This window comes from Sturnira hondurensis, unplaced genomic scaffold (assembly GCF_014824575.4).
Source record: "Sturnira hondurensis isolate 20B ecotype Veracruz unplaced genomic scaffold, ASM1482457v3 Scaffold0011378, whole genome shotgun sequence".
Taxonomy (NCBI): Eukaryota; Metazoa; Chordata; class Mammalia; order Chiroptera; family Phyllostomidae; genus Sturnira; species Sturnira hondurensis.
The window spans coordinates 1,056,651-1,075,402 of record NW_028084009.1 but is presented as its reverse complement, the minus strand read 5'-3'; the positions used below and the strand labels follow the sequence as shown (position 1 = coordinate 1,075,402).

Below are 18,752 nucleotides of genomic sequence, written 5' to 3'. Positions count from 1 at the left end.
CAGGTAGACCAACAGGTATGTGGAGGAAGCATGGACTGCAGTGGTCACAGTGCAGATGGGGAAAAGGATCACATTTCGGGTGTATTTGGAAATGGGTTGGCTGTGGGATGTAAGGAAAAGATTTCTTGTTATGACTCCAAGGTCTTTGGCTAGAGCAATATGGTTAAGCGTATGATGCACTGAGATTGAGGAGTGGGTAGGTTTTGGTTTTTGAGTAGTATAAGGGGTTTTGGACGCGTTTTAAGTTGGAAAGATCTGTTAGGCATCTAAATGGAGATGCCTAGAAGGCAGTTGTTTGAAAATGTAAATTGAAGAGTCATCAGCTTCCCTAGAGCAGACAGAGGAGCCTGGTCTGTAGGTTGTGCCCTGAGGCCGGCAGCTAGTGTTGGGAGGTTAGGGAGGTGGGAAGAGAGCCTGGAGCTAAGGGAAGAGTTACAGGGGGAGTGATCGGGCGGGCGCTGCTGAGAGGTCCAGGAGCTTGGAGTGCAGACTGAGGATTGACCTCAAGATGTTGGCTAGAGAGTACTGCTTGGTACCCCTGACAAGAGCAGTTTGGTGAGTGACTAGGTAGAAAAGCCTGATCGAAGTAGGTGCAAGTAACACGAGGAATTGAAGGCAAGGAAGCTACACAGCCCTTGTGAGGTTTTTTTTGCTAAGAAGGAACAAAGAAATAAGATGGTAGTTAGAAGGGGATAGAGGGTCACAAGAGAGTTTTTTAAATCTTATAGTGGATAATACAGTGCTGATGGAGGTGGTTCAGTAGTCTGTGCCAGGTATTGCACAAGGTGCTTGGAAGGTTTCCCTTCATTCCTTTATCCCGCCACCTACAGGGGCAGGAGGTATTGAGATCCTCAGTATTGCTGAGGCTCTAAGGTATTGCACAGTCTCACAGCTAGATTGCTAGAAAGTTGTGGAGCAGGGATGTGAGCCTGTGCTTTTAATCCTCTGCTGAGAAATTAAAGAACTTTCTCTAAAGTGTACTACACTCTGATTCTTATTTGTGAAAGATAACTTAGCCATTACCCTGACCAACCTTTTTAAAATGGAGTGGTAGATCAGGTATCTTATTTGTGGTCATAAAAATTATTTAAAGGTCACCCTGGCCAGTGTGGCTCAGTTGGTTGGAGTGTGGTCCTGTTAACCAAAAGGCTGCAGGTTCAATTCCCTATCAGGGCACATGCCTAGGTTGCAGTTCGGTTCCAAATCCAGGTGCCTAGCTCCCCAGTCATGGCACGTCCAGGAGGCAGCTATCCAGTGCTTCCTGTCGCATCGATGTTTCCTCTCTCTAAACAGCAGTGAAAAAGTGTCCTCAGGTGAGGATTTTTACAAAAGTATCTAAAGTTCATTTATGTGAGTATATACTTACACAGAAGCCTGGGTTGACTTTGTATAGTCTTCGTATAAAAGATTCCCATCTCTCTTAAAATGAAGTTTGCATATCTTTTTATCCTTTGCTTTTTTTTTTTTAATTTCAACAAATATTTATCTGAAACCTATGCCACATAGTATAAATGGCATCTACCCCCACGGTCATTCAAATTAATATGCCCTGCCTTAAATCTCATAATATTCCTTCTGTTTTCTACCTCTCTAGGCCAAACAAAGAAGTTTGTTAACTTGTGCTGTCAACAGTATTTGCTGATGCCTCTGGTTTTGGAGACTGTTGGTATTACAGTAGCACTTTGCTAATATGGCCTCTAGGCCTTCCAGCCCATGGTGAGCGATACCCGGAGTCTGGCCTTATCTCTCATTTTACTCAGAGCCTCTGCAGCTCTGCACTGATCACCTCCAGGACAAAGTCCAGTCCTTACTAGTAACGGGGCCCCACCTCTTTGGCTTTCATCAGATTCAGAGGGGTCTACAGCCCCCTTCAGAGGTTGAGAAATATGGCCCTGTGATGGATTATGTTTTGTCATATATTTTAATAGTCCTGTGTTATTGAACTTGGTGTGTGTACATCTTGTTTCCATAGTGAGACCTAACCTTCTGATTGGGAGGCCCCGTTTCCATTTCTTTCACGGCCCCTCTGAGGTCTAGCACCGTGTTGGGTCATTACTACACGGAAAGAACATGCGTGCGTGTGCGTGCACATGCACATGTGTTACTGACAAATTTACATAAAGGGAAATTTGGACAAGCAGGTTAAAAATCCTAGCAAACTTTTTTTTATTGCAGTTCTGAAATGTGTGGATTTTTTGCCTGTAAATGTGAGATGAGCTTGTATTTGTACACGTTAAACACGGCAAGCCCTCAGACGGCCCCTACCGAGTTGAGTTCAGTACGCCGGCCAAACTGGTGCTAGGTAGCACCTGCTGTTTCAATATCAGAAAAGACTAAATGAATCACTTCATACTCTGTAAATTTTTTGTAATTCCTTATTTCTGCAAGGTGTCTGGTCCCCACACTTTGCTTCTAGTGGATATTTGAATGAAAGTAAAAGTTTATGCCTTAGAAAAATGAATTAAAAAATCAGTCTCCTTCATGCTATCTACTGTGCGAACTTAAATTCAAGATTTAGCCCAATAAAGGTTCACAAAGCACCTAACGGCCTGATGCTGAACCAGCACAGTGCTTATCAACCTTTATTTACCCTTCTCACAAAAGGAAGGGTTTAAAAACATCTGCTGAGCCAAATCTAGGATGTTAGAATTGAAAGGGGTTTTTGAGAACATAATTAGGTGACCTCAGAGGCTGCAAAGTGTTGACCGTGAGCAGAATCTCACCTACAGACATTTGGCCAGAGAGAAGGCATGGCTGTGCCCTTTGGACGGGACACGCGTTCTCCAGCTCACCTCCGTTCTAAACATGTTTTAAGCCAGACATGAGAGAAATTTGCAAAGTCATACCACTCGTCTCACAAATTTTCCTTTGTTGTTTGGAAAATATAAGATATGTTATTTATCTTAACACACAGTGGTTTGTTGTGATTAGTTTAAATGAATTAAATAGTTTAAAAATCTGTTTAATTTCTAACTCAGTATATATTAATAGCTATAACCCACATCAACAGAGAGGCTCTATAAAATCTTTAGTAATTTTTAAGCATATAAAGGGGTCTTGAAACCAAAAAAGTTTGCGAATTACTGTTCAAATGGAATAGATGCTCATTGTAATTAGTCAGTGTATATAGTACAGTCGTGCTGGCGTTTAAATGTATATTCCAACTCTTGCTTGGAGTGTTTCGAGACTCTGCCTAGTAGGTGCTGAGTTAATGAGATGGGGAATCTGATCCCACAGAAGTGTCTGTTGGACGTATAGGGTTCATTACCAATATATTTTCCCCTACTTCACAAGTAGGAGTGAGATATCAGAAAAATACAACTTGAATTCATCACCTGTTTTGAAACTAAAAGTAATGAGCTTGTATTTGGATTGGGATGTTCTAATCAGATCTGGTTGTTAAATGAAGAGGTAACATTTTTAGCTATAAGGATGTTCTTTGCCAAAGTTTACAAAGGAGTATTATACCAGAAATAATCCATCCTGACTTAAATTTTTTCTGATACAAGGAAGTAGCACGTTTATCTTGCCCAAAAGAGCAACTTCCATTCAGTAGTGAAGGACCTAGCTACTGTTGTACTTTGCTGTTGTTCATTTCACCTAACAAGTGAAAAAACACAGTCACTTAGGCAATACCATTAAGTGAGATTCCCACTCCCTGAGAGCCTGTGGTCCTTATTGCAGTCAGGGGTCACAGAACTGGAGCCCGGAGAAGGGGAGGGGCCCCGACTGACAGATGTCTGGGGAAGAGAGTTCCAGGCAGAGGGACTGGCAAGTGCTGAGGCCCAGAAGTAGGACCTGCCCACTGCGTGGTTGGCGTGGGTCCTAGTGTGTTGTTAATGTTTTGTTTGCCCTGCAAATAACAAGTAGTAGAAGAAATCAGAAAAATACAGAAAAGGGGAAAAATCACCCATAATCTCTGTACCCAGAGATAACCACTCTTACTACCTTGATCTCTATCCTTTCCAACTTAAACTGAAGATGTCACTCAGCATCCGTACTAGCTGACTGGGGCTGCCGGAACAAAATGCCAGGCGGTGGCTTAGACGGCACATTTACTCACTTGTCAGAGTTCTGGCACCTCGAGGTCAGAAACTCCCAAGTGCAGGTAGCTGCCTGCTCACCATGTCCTCACACGGTCGTTCCTCCATGCACGTGTGCATCCCTGCTGTCCCAGTGTGTCTCAGCTTCCTCTTTTTTAATTTAGTTTTGTTATTTATTGGGGTGATATTAGTTTATAAAACCACACAGGTTTTAGGTTGACAGTTCTACAGCACCACACCTGTGTATTGTGTTGTGTGTTCACTCCCCCAGGTCAGGTCTCAGGTCACCGTTGATCCCCCCTTCACCTTCTACCTCCCCCAGGCGCCTTCCCTCTGGCGGTCACCGTGCTGTTGTCTGTGTCCCTGAGTCTGTCTTTCTTTCTTTTTTTCCCTTAATCCCTTCACCCTTCTCACCCAGCCCCCACCCCTCCCCTCTGACAGCTGTCAGTCTGCTTGTTCTGTGTGTCCAGGAATCTGTCCAGTTTCTGCTTTTTGTAAGGACATCAGTCACACTGGATTAGGCGCCACCCTGGTGGTCTCAGTTTAACTTAACCGTCTCTTCGAAAGCCGTGTTTCCGAGTACAGTCCCATTCTGAGGCGCAGGGGTCGGGGCTTCAACAGGAACAGGACAGAACGCAGTTCAGCCGTTGCTCCACCTGTGGCAGGTGCCCCAGTGCCTACCGGTCTTCTATCAGTATGATCTGTGCTCCTGGAGTCTTCATTTTTATTAGTTCTGGTTTTTAAAGGAACTGATAGTGATGCACAGTGATTTTTTCCCCTAAACCAAATTAATTAGGGTTATTAAAGATTTAGATTTACCTCTTTCTGAACAAAAGCTGTTGTATTCTCTGGCTTTTTGCTCATAATGTCGTCAACATCCTTTAGTGTCGTGTTTGTTGGAGAGATTTAATTCAGAATCACTGAAGAATCCAGTTGGCTGTCCTGTGGATAAAAATGCCAGTGTTTCCCAGACAGGCCATTTAAGTATGCGTTCAGGTTTTGCTGTGCTGTTCGATATTTTTTCAATCAACTGACTCTGGTGCTTACATTTATTTTACTTTATTTATGTCCTCCCCTGAGGACATGCTTGTTGATTTGAGAGAGTGAGAGAAACATCGGTCAGCTGCCTCTTGTGTGCAGCCCAGCCAGGACTGAACCCGCATCCTGGGCAGGTGCCCTGATCGGGAATCGAAGCCACGATCTGGTTTACAGGACGAGGCTCCAACCAGCTGAGCCGCACCAGCCAGCGCCTACATTTCTTTTAAAAAGGAGAATTTTACCATCGGCGTAAATGGGATGTTAGTATATATTACTTGCCCTGAATCAGTAATTCTTAAAAGTAAATACGTTACTGTAAAAGCAAGCATTCACTCATGTGCCACCTAAAATCGTCTAAAGCGTTGCTCAAACCAAAAGCCTGGGAGCCATATTGACTCCTGTTTCTCTCATGCTCCACAGGCGGTCTGACCGCAAATCTTACTAGCTCAGACCTCGAAATATCCGGGATCGTGTGGCTTCTCACTACCTTCACTGCCGTCATCCTGGCCCAAGCCAGTGTTCTCTTTCGCAGGATTCTGACAAGAGCCTGCTAGCGGTTTCTGCCCTCACTCCCCTCACTGTGTCCATCACACAGCAGTCAGAGGGATCCTGTTAGAAGCAAGTTGGGTCCTGTTACTCCTCTGTTTAGAGCCCCGGTGGCTTCTTTGTGTCACTCAGTAACAGGTGGAGTCCCTAGTTTCCTGCTGCAGCTAAACTGGCATCTTTGCTGTTCTTGGATGCTGTGTACAAGGTCCTGCTTCGGGCTTTTGCACTTGCTCTTTCCTCTGCCTGGAACACGTTCCCTGCGGCTCTCTGTAAGTCAGGCTCCCCGATCTTCAGGTCATCAGTCATGACACCCGGTTGTAATACGACTTTTTTGATCACCCTATTTAAAATTGTAAAACCACCCCCCTCGTTACTTTATGCTTCAGAACACCACCGTCTATCTGTACTAGATAGATGTGTATTTTGTGCCTTTTTTTTTGGCCAATTATGTGTGTCCCACTAGAATGTAAGCTCCTTCGGGGAAAGGCATTTTTGTTTTGTTCGCTGCTTATTCCCCAGTGCCTAGAAAAGTGCCCGAGGTAGATGCTTAGACATGTGGCCAAACTGAATTAATAGTAGCTTGCACCCCACACTTTGGAAATACTGAGACATGCTGGGAATGGGCCTTCTGTTGTCTTGAGTCCCTCCAGGGGATCTTTGGTCACAGTCACATGTTAGGGCTACTTGCCTTCAAGATTCTAGCCAACTGGGGGCTCAGCACTTAAGGCCAAGAAACCTCACCGTTTGCCTGGATCCTGAGAGTTAGCCAGAGGAAATAGGCCAAATGCCAGAGGAGGAGGAAGGCTCGGGGGGCTGGGACAGCAACCCCCAGAGAGTTGCCCTGTGCCCTCCCACAGCCTTGTCCCCTCTCTGGCCCCAGGACCGAGGCCCTGTTCTAGAAGGCCCCCAGGAACAGCCCAAGCCTCAGCCTGCACTAGGGAGGGGTGGCTAGGACCTGTGAGATGTGGTACGTCGTTGTTATTTGGTACAACCAGGGCAACTCTTCCTCCTCAGGCAGCTTGAGTCGCTCCCCCAAATGAGCACGCTCGCCCCCTCAAAAGTGTGTATTAAGAACAAAACAGATCGCTCCTCTTCTTCCAGGGCACTTTGTTTGTTAGCACTTGATATCGATGGTGTTCATCTCAAATCAGTGGACCCAAACTAATCAACATTCCACATGTACACGCTTGACCAAGTTTGTCAAAGCCATGGGGGCGGAGTGGGGTGTCTTTCTCGGTTTGGGCCTCCAGCCCTGTTCCGGGCATCCCTTCACCTGTAACAGCACCGTGTGCTCCTCGCTGGTCGTGCCGGTCAATTATAAGTAGCTTCGGAAAGCAGCGAGTTTGAAGCACAGCGACTTTCGGCGATTACCTGCATGTTAGCATCTTCATCCCCAAATGGTTGTAATGAGCAAGTAGCTCTAGGTTTACAAGTTCCCCTGGAGTTGCTAGTATCTTGAATTTCTTTCCATTTATTTTAGGAGTAAAAGTCCCTCGCAATTTTCGACTGTTGGAAGAACTCGAAGAAGGCCAGAAAGGAGTAGGAGATGGCACAGTTAGCTGGGGTCTAGAAGATGACGAAGACATGACACTTACCAGATGGACAGGGATGATAATTGGGCCTCCAAGAGTAAGCGTCGAGCTACGGCTATAAATGTCAATGTCTTAAATTCACTGTGCCTCCTTTTAAAAATAGTAGCCTTATCACGGAAAAAGCTCACCAATGGTATATTTTCTGAAATGTGGCTATTCTTTTTTGACCAGTTTCAGTTTATATATTTGAACCTCCTCTGATGCAGTTTAATCTCTCTAAATGGTAAGCAAAAACCTGTTTAGACTCATAGTGTGAATTTACATGACAACATAGATTAGACAGTGAAGGTTGAGGTGATTGTACCCTCGGATGTAGTTTAGAACAAACTCCTGGGCTTATCAAATAACCAGGCTGCAGATACAGCCAACGTTCCCGAATACAGTGTTGAAATAAACCTTGGAAAGCCTTCCCGGTTGTGGTTTTTATTCATTGTTTCCCAGGTCCGCCATGCCATCTGTATCCTGAGTTTTGGGGCCCTTTGACGAAGGGTTGTTATTGCCTACCTGATCCGCTCTGGTCCATCTCAGGCACCGTTAGGCCCAGAGGCCTTTGCAGAAAAGAAGCCAGTGGAAAGCGACCTCTCTTTTAGCACTTTGTGTGTGATATGTGAGAGTTCCAGTCTTCATAATGCCAGCTAACCTTTTTTATGGCACGTAGTAAACACCCCCAGAAATGTCATTTCATTCTCACAAGAACCTCTGGTGAAGGTATCAGTTGCATTTCATTGAACTGATGAGGAAACAGGCTCAGGGAGGCAGAGTGACTTGCTCCGTGGCTCATAATTCCCAAACTGGTCTTGCCCCCAGAGACAGTGCTCTTAACCACTTTGCCACATTGTGTCCCTCCTGTTTATATTTTGAGTTTTCCTCTGTCCCCATTATAGAGTTGCCCAGTGTTAAGTGGTGTGAAGTAGGAGTGAAGAAATAGATTCCCGTACTGGGACACCTTTTTCAGACACGCAGTAGGAGATTCAGCTTCCGTGCAGCGGGGCCTCTCCTGTGTCTGCTTGTGCCTGAGGATGCCGGTGTTCATTCTCCGCGCTGCATGCGAGGCCCTGCGCCCTCTCTGGGGGCTAGAATGTCCCAACCAGAGCCCGGAAGTGTCGGCGCACAGAGCGTTCGGACAGTCTGACATTGATCTTGGACTGCCATAGACACTCGGCAGATGGCCAGCACTGCTGTCTGATGTTACTTCTTGACTCATTTTTTAACATTATAGTGTTGTTTGGGTTTTGTTGGGGTTTTTTTTAATACCCAATTTGCTTTTACTCATTTCTTGATCTTTTTTTAAACCTATAAAAACCAGGGTTTTCTGGATTTGTTACATACTGGGGAAACACGATCTGGAAAGCTCGTTCCTTCGTGGAGATGGTGGTTCTTGCTGTTTCTGAAAGTCTGCTGGGTGGTGACAGCTCCTTTCACTCCTCTGCTTCTCTTTCTAAGAGTAGTTTAGAGTTCTGGGGCATGAGAACTAGCGTTCCCTGCTCCTCCCTCTGCAGAGCTCCTGGACATGACCCAGCGTGAACGGGCTCACTGTGCAGTACATTTGTTCATCAGCAGGCTGGTGTTCGGGTTCCGACACCTTGACAGTGAGCCGGTGCCAGCGTCATGGGTGCACTCGGGACCAGAGTTGCCGTGCTTCCCCACGCACGGGCAGTGCCCTCCCACGTGCAGTGCACATCCACATTCTTGGCCCAAACTTTCATGGGAAAAAGTCTTTTAATTTTTTAATTCAGCGTATTTATTTATTTATTTATTTATATTTAGATACTTGTTTTTTGTATTATAAAGGAATTTGAGCATCTTTTTTGAACATATTATGGTACAAGAAATTTTATGTAGCAAATAATTATAAAACACAGGAACAGATATAAGGTATTTCATGAATAATGCACACCCTTATTTTTCCCTCAAAAATTTGGGCAGCAGAAGTAAGTATTATACACTGCAAAATACAGGTATGCACTTAAATAAGTGAACGAGTAAAATAAACCACTAAGGTCTGTTGAAAATATCCCGTTCTGCCAAAACACTTTAGATCACCTCGAGTTTTAGTTTCTCTCTTTCCGAAAGTGGCCAACATTTCATGAATGACCTCAGTATGCAAGGTGCTTCCCATACAGCCTTTTAAAAAAATAACAGCTTTACTGAGATGTAATGCACAGACTATAGAATTCCCTTACCATAGAATACTTTTAAAATGTACAGTTCGGTGGCTTTTGTCATACTCAGAACTGTGCACCTACCACTAATCCTGAGACATTTTCATGACCCAGAAAGCAGAGACCCCGCCCCCCTGGCAGTCACGCCCACTCCGCCCCGCACCGCTCTCACCCTTGACAATCACCGATGTAATTTATCTCTGTGAGTTGGCCTCTTCTGGACATGTCATGTAAATGGAACCATATATGTGGTCTTTTACTTCGTATAATATTTTGAAGGTTCATCCGTTTTAATAGCACTTAAAATTTTATGACAGAATAATATTCCATTATATGGTATACCACACCACATTTTGTTTATCCATTAATTAGTTGGTGGACATTGGGATTTTTTCCACTTTTTGACAATTATGAAAGACGCTGCAAACATTCGTGTATAGACTTGTACATGGACATACGTTTTCAACTCTCTTGGGTGTCCGCACCTAGGGCGGACTTATCGGGTCCTTTGGTAACCCTGTGTTGGGCATTTTAACGAACGGCCCCAACTGTTTTCCACAGTGGCTGCACCAGGTTACAGTCCTACCAGCAACACAGTAGGGCTTCAGTTTCTCTGCAGCCTCGCCTGTTCTTGCTGTCGTCCCTCTGTGCACCCCTAGTTCTGACTGCCCTGGCTCCCCAAGGTTAGAAGCAAACTGATAACAGGAACTGTCTGCTTCTAGGTGCTTCCTGTGGCCAGTCTGTGTAAGATGAGTTTACAAAGTCCATGCCGTTACTGAAGCATCTAGATAGAGCATTCGAGTAACTCATCTCCCTATTATAGTTCTGTTACTGTGTTATTCAAGAGACAATCCATCAAAATTGAAAAGATGTATATACCGTATTACCCCGAAATTCTGCTAGGAATTTCCTCAGCTTTTCTTGAATGTGTTGCCCAAAAGCAAGATTAAAAAGATTGGAAATCTCCTCAGGGTCTTTGGGTTGACAGTACTGTACACTGTTTAGCTAGCTATCCAGATGAAGAAATAAATGTATGTGTGCTGAAGATGGGGTGATCTCCATGGTATTTAAGTGGAAAGAGTGAGGTGCAAAGCTGTATACAGAATATGCTACCACATGTGACAGGGAGCTGCGGGAGGAAGGGAAGAGGTCACACGCAATGCACGTGCTCTTGTGTGCTTAGGGTACTTTGGAAGAACAGAACAGAAATTGATGATGATGGTTGCCTTCTTCAAAAGGGATCTGGCTGGGTGGCTGGGGCCAGGATGGTCATGGGACTTACTTCTTACCATGTGTACCTTTTCTTTTTTTTCTCTCTTTTTTTTAGATATTATTTATTTACTTTTAGAGAGGGGAGAAGAGAAAGAGAAAAAGAGGGAGAGAAACATCAATATGAGGGAGAAACATCAATCAGTTGCCCCCTGCATGTGCCCCAACCAGGGACCAAACCCACAACCCAGGCTCGTTCCGCAACCCAAATCCAACTGGCGACCCTTTGCTTTGCGGGAAGACGCCCAACCAGCTGAGACACCCCAGTCTGGGCTACCATGTATCTTTTCGTACTCTTTGAGTAGGCTTTAATTATATATGTACGTTAGCTATTTAAATGCCTTTTTTTTTAATGCCTTTTTTTTAAGAGGAAAGCAAGTTCCCTAAATCCAGCCCATCCAAGTGCCCCTTGCTAAATTTGGGCAGATGTTCAGCTGTCCACAGCATTAGGTGTGGAGTTCTCTTCGGACTACGGAGTATTTCTGTCTAACCTCTGGGCTCTGGACCTCGTGCTGGGTGACACTGACAAACAGGAAGCAAGTGGAAAGGAGCGAGCGCCTTGCTTCTTTAGCAGTGTGGTGTGGTTGGCTTGACAGTCCAGTCTTTAGCTTGTAGACTGTTGCTGTGGCCCTAGGGTTGAATTAGGGAAATGAGTGGTTGCTGTGGCCTCTAGATGGGTCCCCTGGCTCCCTCAGAAGGATGCCCTGCCTGGCGGAGAGAGGGAGAGTTTCTGTACGGAGCAAGCGGTGTCTCATCACTGTCTAGAGAGCATGCGCGGGTGCTGGTGCGTGGGCTCCAAGCCTGCCTTTCCCTGCTCTGCTGTGGACCCTGGGGCTAGCACTCAGCAAACTACGTTTTTCCTTTGTCAGCTGGCTTCCTGTTAGGGTTCACCACTCAGGACGCAGGGGAGGACCCAAAAGGCAGAGAGAGGGGACTTATTCCTCGGGGTTTGCCGGTTGTTCTGTCTGTGCCACTCTGGTAGCACAGCCCTTCATTCTGGCAGCAGCTACCGGCTCCAGCCTCCAGCTTTGGGGGCACTCCCAGCACTGACCTCACAGCACCCCCTCCTCAGAGGTCATTGGTCAGCTCCTGAGACCTCTCCCCTGAGCCTCAGTCTGACCAGCTGCAGCCTGTTCTCTTTGTTCTCCCAACCTTTAGGGTTGCCACCTGCTCCCTGCTGTTGTCTGTGTTCTGGCTCAGGCCCCCTCTTGTAAGCTTTTTAATCAGTCGGTGACACAGGTGTAATCCACTCCTCGCACTAAATTCTCTGTCACCGTGCCTAGTGTGGTGCCTGTCCCCGGCTGATCCCTCACTGCCACGCTCCCGTGTTCCTCCCCAGACTCACTGCAAGCCTCTGATCGACCTGCCTGTCTGCACCCCGAGTCAGCGAGATCTTCGCAGGCTCTGCACAGTTTCACTTTGACAGGGTCCACCCTTCATTCTGACACGGCGTGAGCCCACACGAAACACAGTTTTTCTGTAACTGCACATGATTTGGGTTGAGTGGCAGTTGACGTTTAGTTGACTTCATGTCACCATTTTATTATACATTAATTTAAATTTTGCCATTTTCTTTGCATAAATTAAGTAAATACTTTTTTCTTTTTTTCTTATTATACATTTTTCAAATAAATTTTAATTTATATTAGTTTTACAGGAAAGTTACAAAGGTAATATAGAAAGTTCCCATTCCCCCCACACCCTATTTCCCTTATTAATATTTTATATTAATGTAGTACATTTGTAAAAACTACTGAATATCAATACATTATTATTAACTAAAGCCCATCATTTATTCAGGTGTTCTTAGTTATTACTTTATGTCCATTTTCCGTTCCAGAATCCTACACAAGATACTACGTTATATTTTGTATATAATATTTATATACATATATATATTTATATTTGTATATAAAACCATGTATATTCAGGTTTTCCTTTGTTGCCCTTGACAGTTTTGAGGAGTACTGGTCAGGTATTTTGTAGAGTATCTCCCTTTTGGAATTTGCCTGATGTTTTTCCTCATGATTAAGCTGGGATTCTCTCTCATATATATATATATATATATATATATAATTTTCAGGTCCAGGAAGAGCTTGTAATCTGCAGGCTCTGGGCCTGTTCTGTCTGGTGGAGAAACAGCCTGTGTGCACTTGAGTGTCCCAGAGTTGGAGGCAGGCCTCTGTCTGTGTCTGTACATTGTACGTGTTTTGCAGCTTGCTGGCTGCACCGCCCGCTCTGTCGTGGTAGTGTGTGCATTTGTCTCCGCCCGCAAAAAGGCCACAGCATGTCTGATTATATGCATATGCCGTGTTTGCGGGGTCAGTCCCTTGCAGGCAGACATTTAGATTGTTTAGTTACTTTTTCTGAGGCAGACGATGCTTTGCATTTTTGTGTACAAGTGGGGTCCACCTGTAGGGCGCTCCTAGCAAGGGTCTGGCCGGGTGGGGCAGGCTGCTGCACGTTTTGGTGGGCACCGCCGAGTTGTCTCCTAAAGCTCGGGCCCCATCGACGGTGTGAAAAGTGTTTATTTCAGTGTCGAATAATGGATCTTAAGAACTGTGTTCTTTACAGAGATGGAATGTTCTAACAATTCTCTGTCAGGCACATTTCCTCTCTGCCACGGAACCTTTTAATCAGATCCCTAGAGCACTCACAAACAAAAGAAGAAAACCAGAGCCCTGTTTTCTATAAAAATCTTCGGGCTTTTCAGTTACCCTTCAGGGGTCTCTGTTCACTTGACCTGAGGCATTTTTAACTGTGTTTTAATGAAATTCCCAGTGGAACATTATCAGTCAGAATTCACTGTTTATTTTTTCTAAGAAGTGAGTCATAGCATGGATGTATTTAAAAATTAGATTTCATAGTGTCAAAGTGATATTAATGTTAAGGTCTAATAATACATGTAGTGGTCAGAATTCTGCCAGTGAGCTGCCCGCCTTCTCACCCGTTTTTATGCTATTGTTAATAGATGTCATTGAAGTTTTATCAGCACGGGTAAGCCACATAACAGACCAGCAGAGGATACCTGTAAAATGTGGTATCGAAACACTTTCAAAGACTTTGTGATTTTGCAGTTACCTCAGCTCATCCCCCAGGGACTTTTTTATGCAAAATATTCTGTCTTTAAACTGTATGGCGGACGAAGCCATTGAGTGCACATGCGCACAGGAGGGAACTGGAGCCCACGCACTCAGCAGATGCTGGTGGAGACCGTGCTGGGTCCTGAGGACAGACCTTCTCTGTTGTCCGTCAGTCTGTACAGACAGCACATCTCCCTTTGCTTCCCACTTGTTTCGTTCTGAGTGATTTTTTTCCTCTGAGGAAATTCCTTAATGGCAACAAGCTCTTTGTTCATTTTAAATTAACAGGAAGGGCAACATTCATTCATTCAACAAACATTGAGTACCAGTTCTGTTGAGGCCCCTTCCCTCCTTGCTCTGTGTTGGTGGGGGGACAAGGAGACCTTGGGAGCTGCAGGGTGCAGAGGAGAGACTGGTTTAGGGGCCCCAAGAGAAGAAAATTTGGCAAGTAAGAAGACCAGAGCACCTGGGTGGGGAGGCGGAAGAATAAAAGGAGAGGAAGGCAGGGGTGCACAGGGTCTGATTGGGAAACTCGGACTTCTCGGGTCATTGGGAAGCCTTTGGAGGGACGGTTTCAGGATTGAAAAGGCTGGTCAGGCTGCTGTGCGGTGAGCAGTGCAGGGAGCTGGAGAGAAGCAGACTTGGGAGGTTCAGATGAGGTGCCACAGTAGGGGAAAGTGGGTGGGTGCAGGGTCTCTTCTCGGAGTAGAAGCTGAGACTGGTGATCAGAAGGTAGAGGAGGTGGGAAGAGGGAGTTGTGGCTGGCTGCTAGGCTTCTGCTTTAACGAACTGCTGATGGTGGAGCAGGATGAGGACAGGTGGAAATCCCAGGTACAAGTTTTGGTTTTGTTATAGTCGGGGGTCTCTGTTAGGTGGGTGTGAAAGATTTCTACGTTCCAGTTTTATTATTTGTAACAGGTAGGTCACAGACAGTGTTTTCAGGGGGTTAAGTCACATCCTCTGTCATTTATTTTCCCAAGGACCACCAGATGTCGCTGTTTTCTAAGAAGCAGTTACTTGTACAGCAGGCGCTGAGGAAGGGGCCCAGGTGCCTGAGGGGAGCCATAGGGGGTGGCCCCTGCCTTCGAGGGTGCCAGTCTGTTGGGGAGGCATTGCCACAGTGCGGTCTTCAGACACAGGCGATAACAACGCGGTGTGATAATAGGACAGCTGGGGACTAGCCCCCTGCCCTACACAGTATTGGGACTGGGAGGTACTGTTTGAAGGGGGTGTGAAGGGGATGTGATAGGTCGTTCAGGTGGGGACAGGTTGCTGTAGGCAGAAGGAACAGCCTGGCAGTGGTGGCATGTTTGGCTGCCCAGTGGGCAGATGTTACAGTGACAACGTGGGGAATTGGACTTTCCCAGTGTTTACCAAAAAGGGCATGGGTGGTGTTTGAAGAAGGAAAACATTTCGTGTGGGCCTCCTGTTCTTGGTGCTCTCCCCACCCCCCTCACACACTGAATGTCAGTCTCTCAGGTCATCGTAAGGACAGCAGGCTGGGGTTGGAGGTGGCACCTACCAGCTGAGATCCCTTGATCAGGGCAGAGCCCCAGGTGGCGAAGGGGGAGGCAGCTCTCGTGTCTACACCCCAGCCCCACCTTCTGCTTAAGTTTGAAATTCTCTAAAGAGATGCCTGTTCTGTGCTTCGGACATAGGGACATTAATGCACTGGCTAATGCCCCTGGTATGTGCAGACCTTTGGTGTGGCTACTCTGAGTGGAGAATGCCTCTTATGCACCACCTCAGAATGTCAGGCAGCTCTGCAGAGGAAATTAACACAAGGACAAGTCCTGATCGCATTTGACAGTACTAACTTAAGACTTTCACAGTGCTTTTTGCCTTTTCTGTTCTCCCAAGGCCAGAATGCACGGCACTGGTGTAGGGGCTGATCACCACTGGCTCATCAAGCATAGTGCGTACATCTGCATAGTGGAAGCAGGGGCACCGGTTCTGCAGCCGGGTGGGGGGTGGGGCTTCAGGAGGTCTGCCTTAAACTACGTTTTTGTAATTGCCTGACATCTCTGTACCCTTCTCTTCCAGACAATTTATGAAAACCGAATATACAGCCTTAAAATAGAATGTGGACCTAAATACCCAGAAGCACCCCCCTTTGTAAGATTTGTAACAAAAATTAATATGAATGGAGTTAATAGTTCTAATGGAGTGGTAAGTTGTTATTTCTGCCCCTGCTCGTTCCTCAAGGTTGAAAATGCTTTCCGCTTTATCTTCAGAGATACTTTGGCCTGATCCTGTGTGTTCCTCAGTTCTCTGATGATGAATTAAAAAGTATCACAAGTACAAACACGTGCAGATTTGGGGTGCGGGCCTGTTTCCCAATTGTATCTGACCATCACCCATACAGCACCTGCTCAGGCCTTGCGCTCTGCTGGCCACTGTGAGGTATGAGCGCCCTCGGTCCTCGTGGGCCTGACCTGTGGGCCACTGGTATATCCTATATATTTTTAATCAGTGGCCTGGCTTCTTTTAAACTTAGTTTTACTACCGTAAATGAAAACTAGTCTCACTTGTCATAAGGTGGTAATGGCAGCAAGAAATACAACCAAAGCAAAGCACAGGTAACAGACTCTTCCTCCTACTGTTGCCAAAGGCATGGAGGCTGTGAGGCCTGCTGTCTGTTCAAAGGGGAGGTCAGCAGGTGTTCGAGGGCCTGGCTCACATGAGCCCCGCCTGTATTTTGAGGCATTCCAAAGAGTTGGGGGGGAAATTGGAAAGAATCTCGTTACTGTATGTTCAGGGTTCAGTGTTGTATCTGAGTTCCACCTACAGTCTAGAAGTCAACCCACACTTTTTCGAGAAATTTCTTTCAGGGAATGCTGTGTTAACTTGAGGAAGGATGACTCTGAGGCAGGCCCTTGTCACTAGAGCTTGGGTCCAGGCCACCCAGTTTTTGGTCTTCCAACTACCCTGCACATCTGTGTCATCTACCACCTAGGTGCGGGGTCAAGAAAGGATGGGCCCCGAGCGGCAGCCGGCCCACAGGCAGGTCATCGTTTTAGAGCTGCTTGTGTGGCATCTTGCCAAGTGTCGGCCATTTCTCCAGAGGTGGCTTTACTTACCCCAAAGTTCCTTCTTCCAAGCAGTGAGGTTTGGGTCACTGCGAGAGAAAAACAGACGAGCCTGGCGGGAGGTGTCTTGCAGGTACTTTGCATGTCAGGTACCACTGTGTGATGGGCGTGTGCGACTTGAAAAGACTTGCATTCTACTCGAGTCTGCGTGGCAGCGTAACTCCAGTGCGCAGCCGCGCTTTGTCCGGGAGCCTGCAGTGACTCGTGTCTGTTTGCCTTCTTTCAGGTGGACCCAAGAGCCATATCAGTGCTGGCGAAGTGGCAGAACTCATACAGTATCAAAGTCGTCCTGCAGGAGCTCCGGCGCCTGATGATGTCGAAAGAAAACATGAAACTGCCCCAGCCGCCCGAAGGACAGTGTTACAGCAATTAATCAAAAGGAAAACCACAGGCCCGCCCCTCCCCCATTCGATTTAAGCAGTCTTCATTTTCCACAGTAGTAAATTTTCTAGATACGTCTTGTAGACCTCAAAGTACTGGAAAGGAAGCTCCCATTCAAAGGCAATTTATCTTAAGATACTGTCAATGATACTAATTTTGTCCACCTGAAATATATAAGTTGTGCTATAACAGATCATCCTGTCCAGTGTAACCACTGTCCACATAGTCGAACTTCTGGGATCAAGAAAGTGTATTTAAATCGATTCCCATCATAATCGGTGGGGCACATCTAACTCAACTGTGAAAGACACATCACACAATCACCTTGCTGCTGACTACATGGCCTGGGGTCTCTGCCTTCTCCCCGCCCCTCCCGCTGCCCTCTCCTTCCCGGCAACAGCCCTCCAGCTTGGGGTGGCTTATTGGAGTAGATGTGAAGGTTTCAGGTCACAGCCTGTGGGACTGCTGCTGGGTGTGGGGTGCTTCGTCTGCACCCCTGGTTTCTTTTTTTTAAGTCTTAAATGATGTCCCCCTTCCAAGCCATCGCCCTTCCCCACTCTCTACCACCACCCTTGGCCGAAGCATAGATTGTAACCCCCTCTGCTCCCCTCTGAAATTGGCCTTTGGCGAGGAATTCAGGGCTTTCCCCGTATCTTCTTCTCCCTCCCCACACCTTCACATCGAGGGGTGCTGCTTTCTCCTTACTCCTCCTCAAGTCCTCTCTTCATGGTTACACCCAACACTATCTGTGACGCTCCCTAGCTTTGGCCGGAAGCCATCAGGTGAGGTTGGAAAGAGTCTCTGACCTCCCTTGTTGAGTTTCGGAACCATGTGGATTTACCCCACCAGCCTAGGAGATGAGTGTCGGGTCCTCTGCCTGCCCCTCTGCTGCCGCCATCAGCTGACACGTTTCTTTTAGCTCAGGAAGGCCACAGAAGACACTTGCAAGCACACATGATCCCTCTGAATGGTTTTTTTTTTCTGTCCCTATGATTGCTTTTGCTTTTACAAATTGAAGTTTTAAACAGGGCTTTCATTTGGTCATCTTTGCCACCCATTCGGGTCTAGTTGGGAATCTGACAACTGGAACAAAAAGAACCTTGAACTCGGTGCATACTTTGGTGTTGGTGCTGTAGCTTCTTGCGGTCCTCAGCAGGGATTAAGAAAGAGCTCGGTGTGCACGCAGAACCCCAAAGTTGGCGGGCTTGACTTCCTGGCTAAATGCTCCGATTTCCCGCTTTTCTGTTCAGGACCACTAAATGCTAAGATGTGGGTGCATACGAAATAAAAACAACTCATTGTGTTCTGAAGGGGTTTTTTTGTGTGTGTAATTTAGTGTTTGTGTAAAAACCACCTTTTAAAGCAGCAACTATCCAATTGGAAAAGCACCTGATGTTTCCATTAATCTTTTTCTGGGGAAAACCTTAGTTGTAAGGATTTAACGTCCTGTAAGTAAAGTTTAACATAACAGTATTCCATAAGCAGCCTTTTTATTGTCAGACCATTGCCTGATTTTAATATAATAAAAAAAGTGTGCGTTAATATTTAA

The 18,752-nt window shown here is 46.2% G+C and overlaps 1 protein-coding gene across 2 annotated transcripts in view; it reads left to right on the top strand.

The window, feature by feature from the left end:
* UBE2V1 (ubiquitin conjugating enzyme E2 V1) overlaps positions 1-18,752 on the top strand; it is a 26,462-nt gene extending 7,710 nt beyond the window's left edge. Inside the window, exons 2-4 of one of the 2 annotated variants that reach the window (XM_037059887.1) lie at positions 7,108-7,256; positions 15,777-15,902; positions 17,049-18,752. In XM_037059887.1, the coding sequence (XP_036915782.1) occupies positions 7,108-7,256; positions 15,777-15,902; positions 17,049-17,195 (422 nt within the window). In that variant the 3' untranslated portion in view covers positions 17,196-18,752. Of the gene's footprint in view, positions 1-7,107; positions 7,257-7,298; positions 7,443-15,776; positions 15,903-17,048 lie in introns of those variants that run through there. The other variant, XM_037059888.1, reaches the window with a different exon arrangement.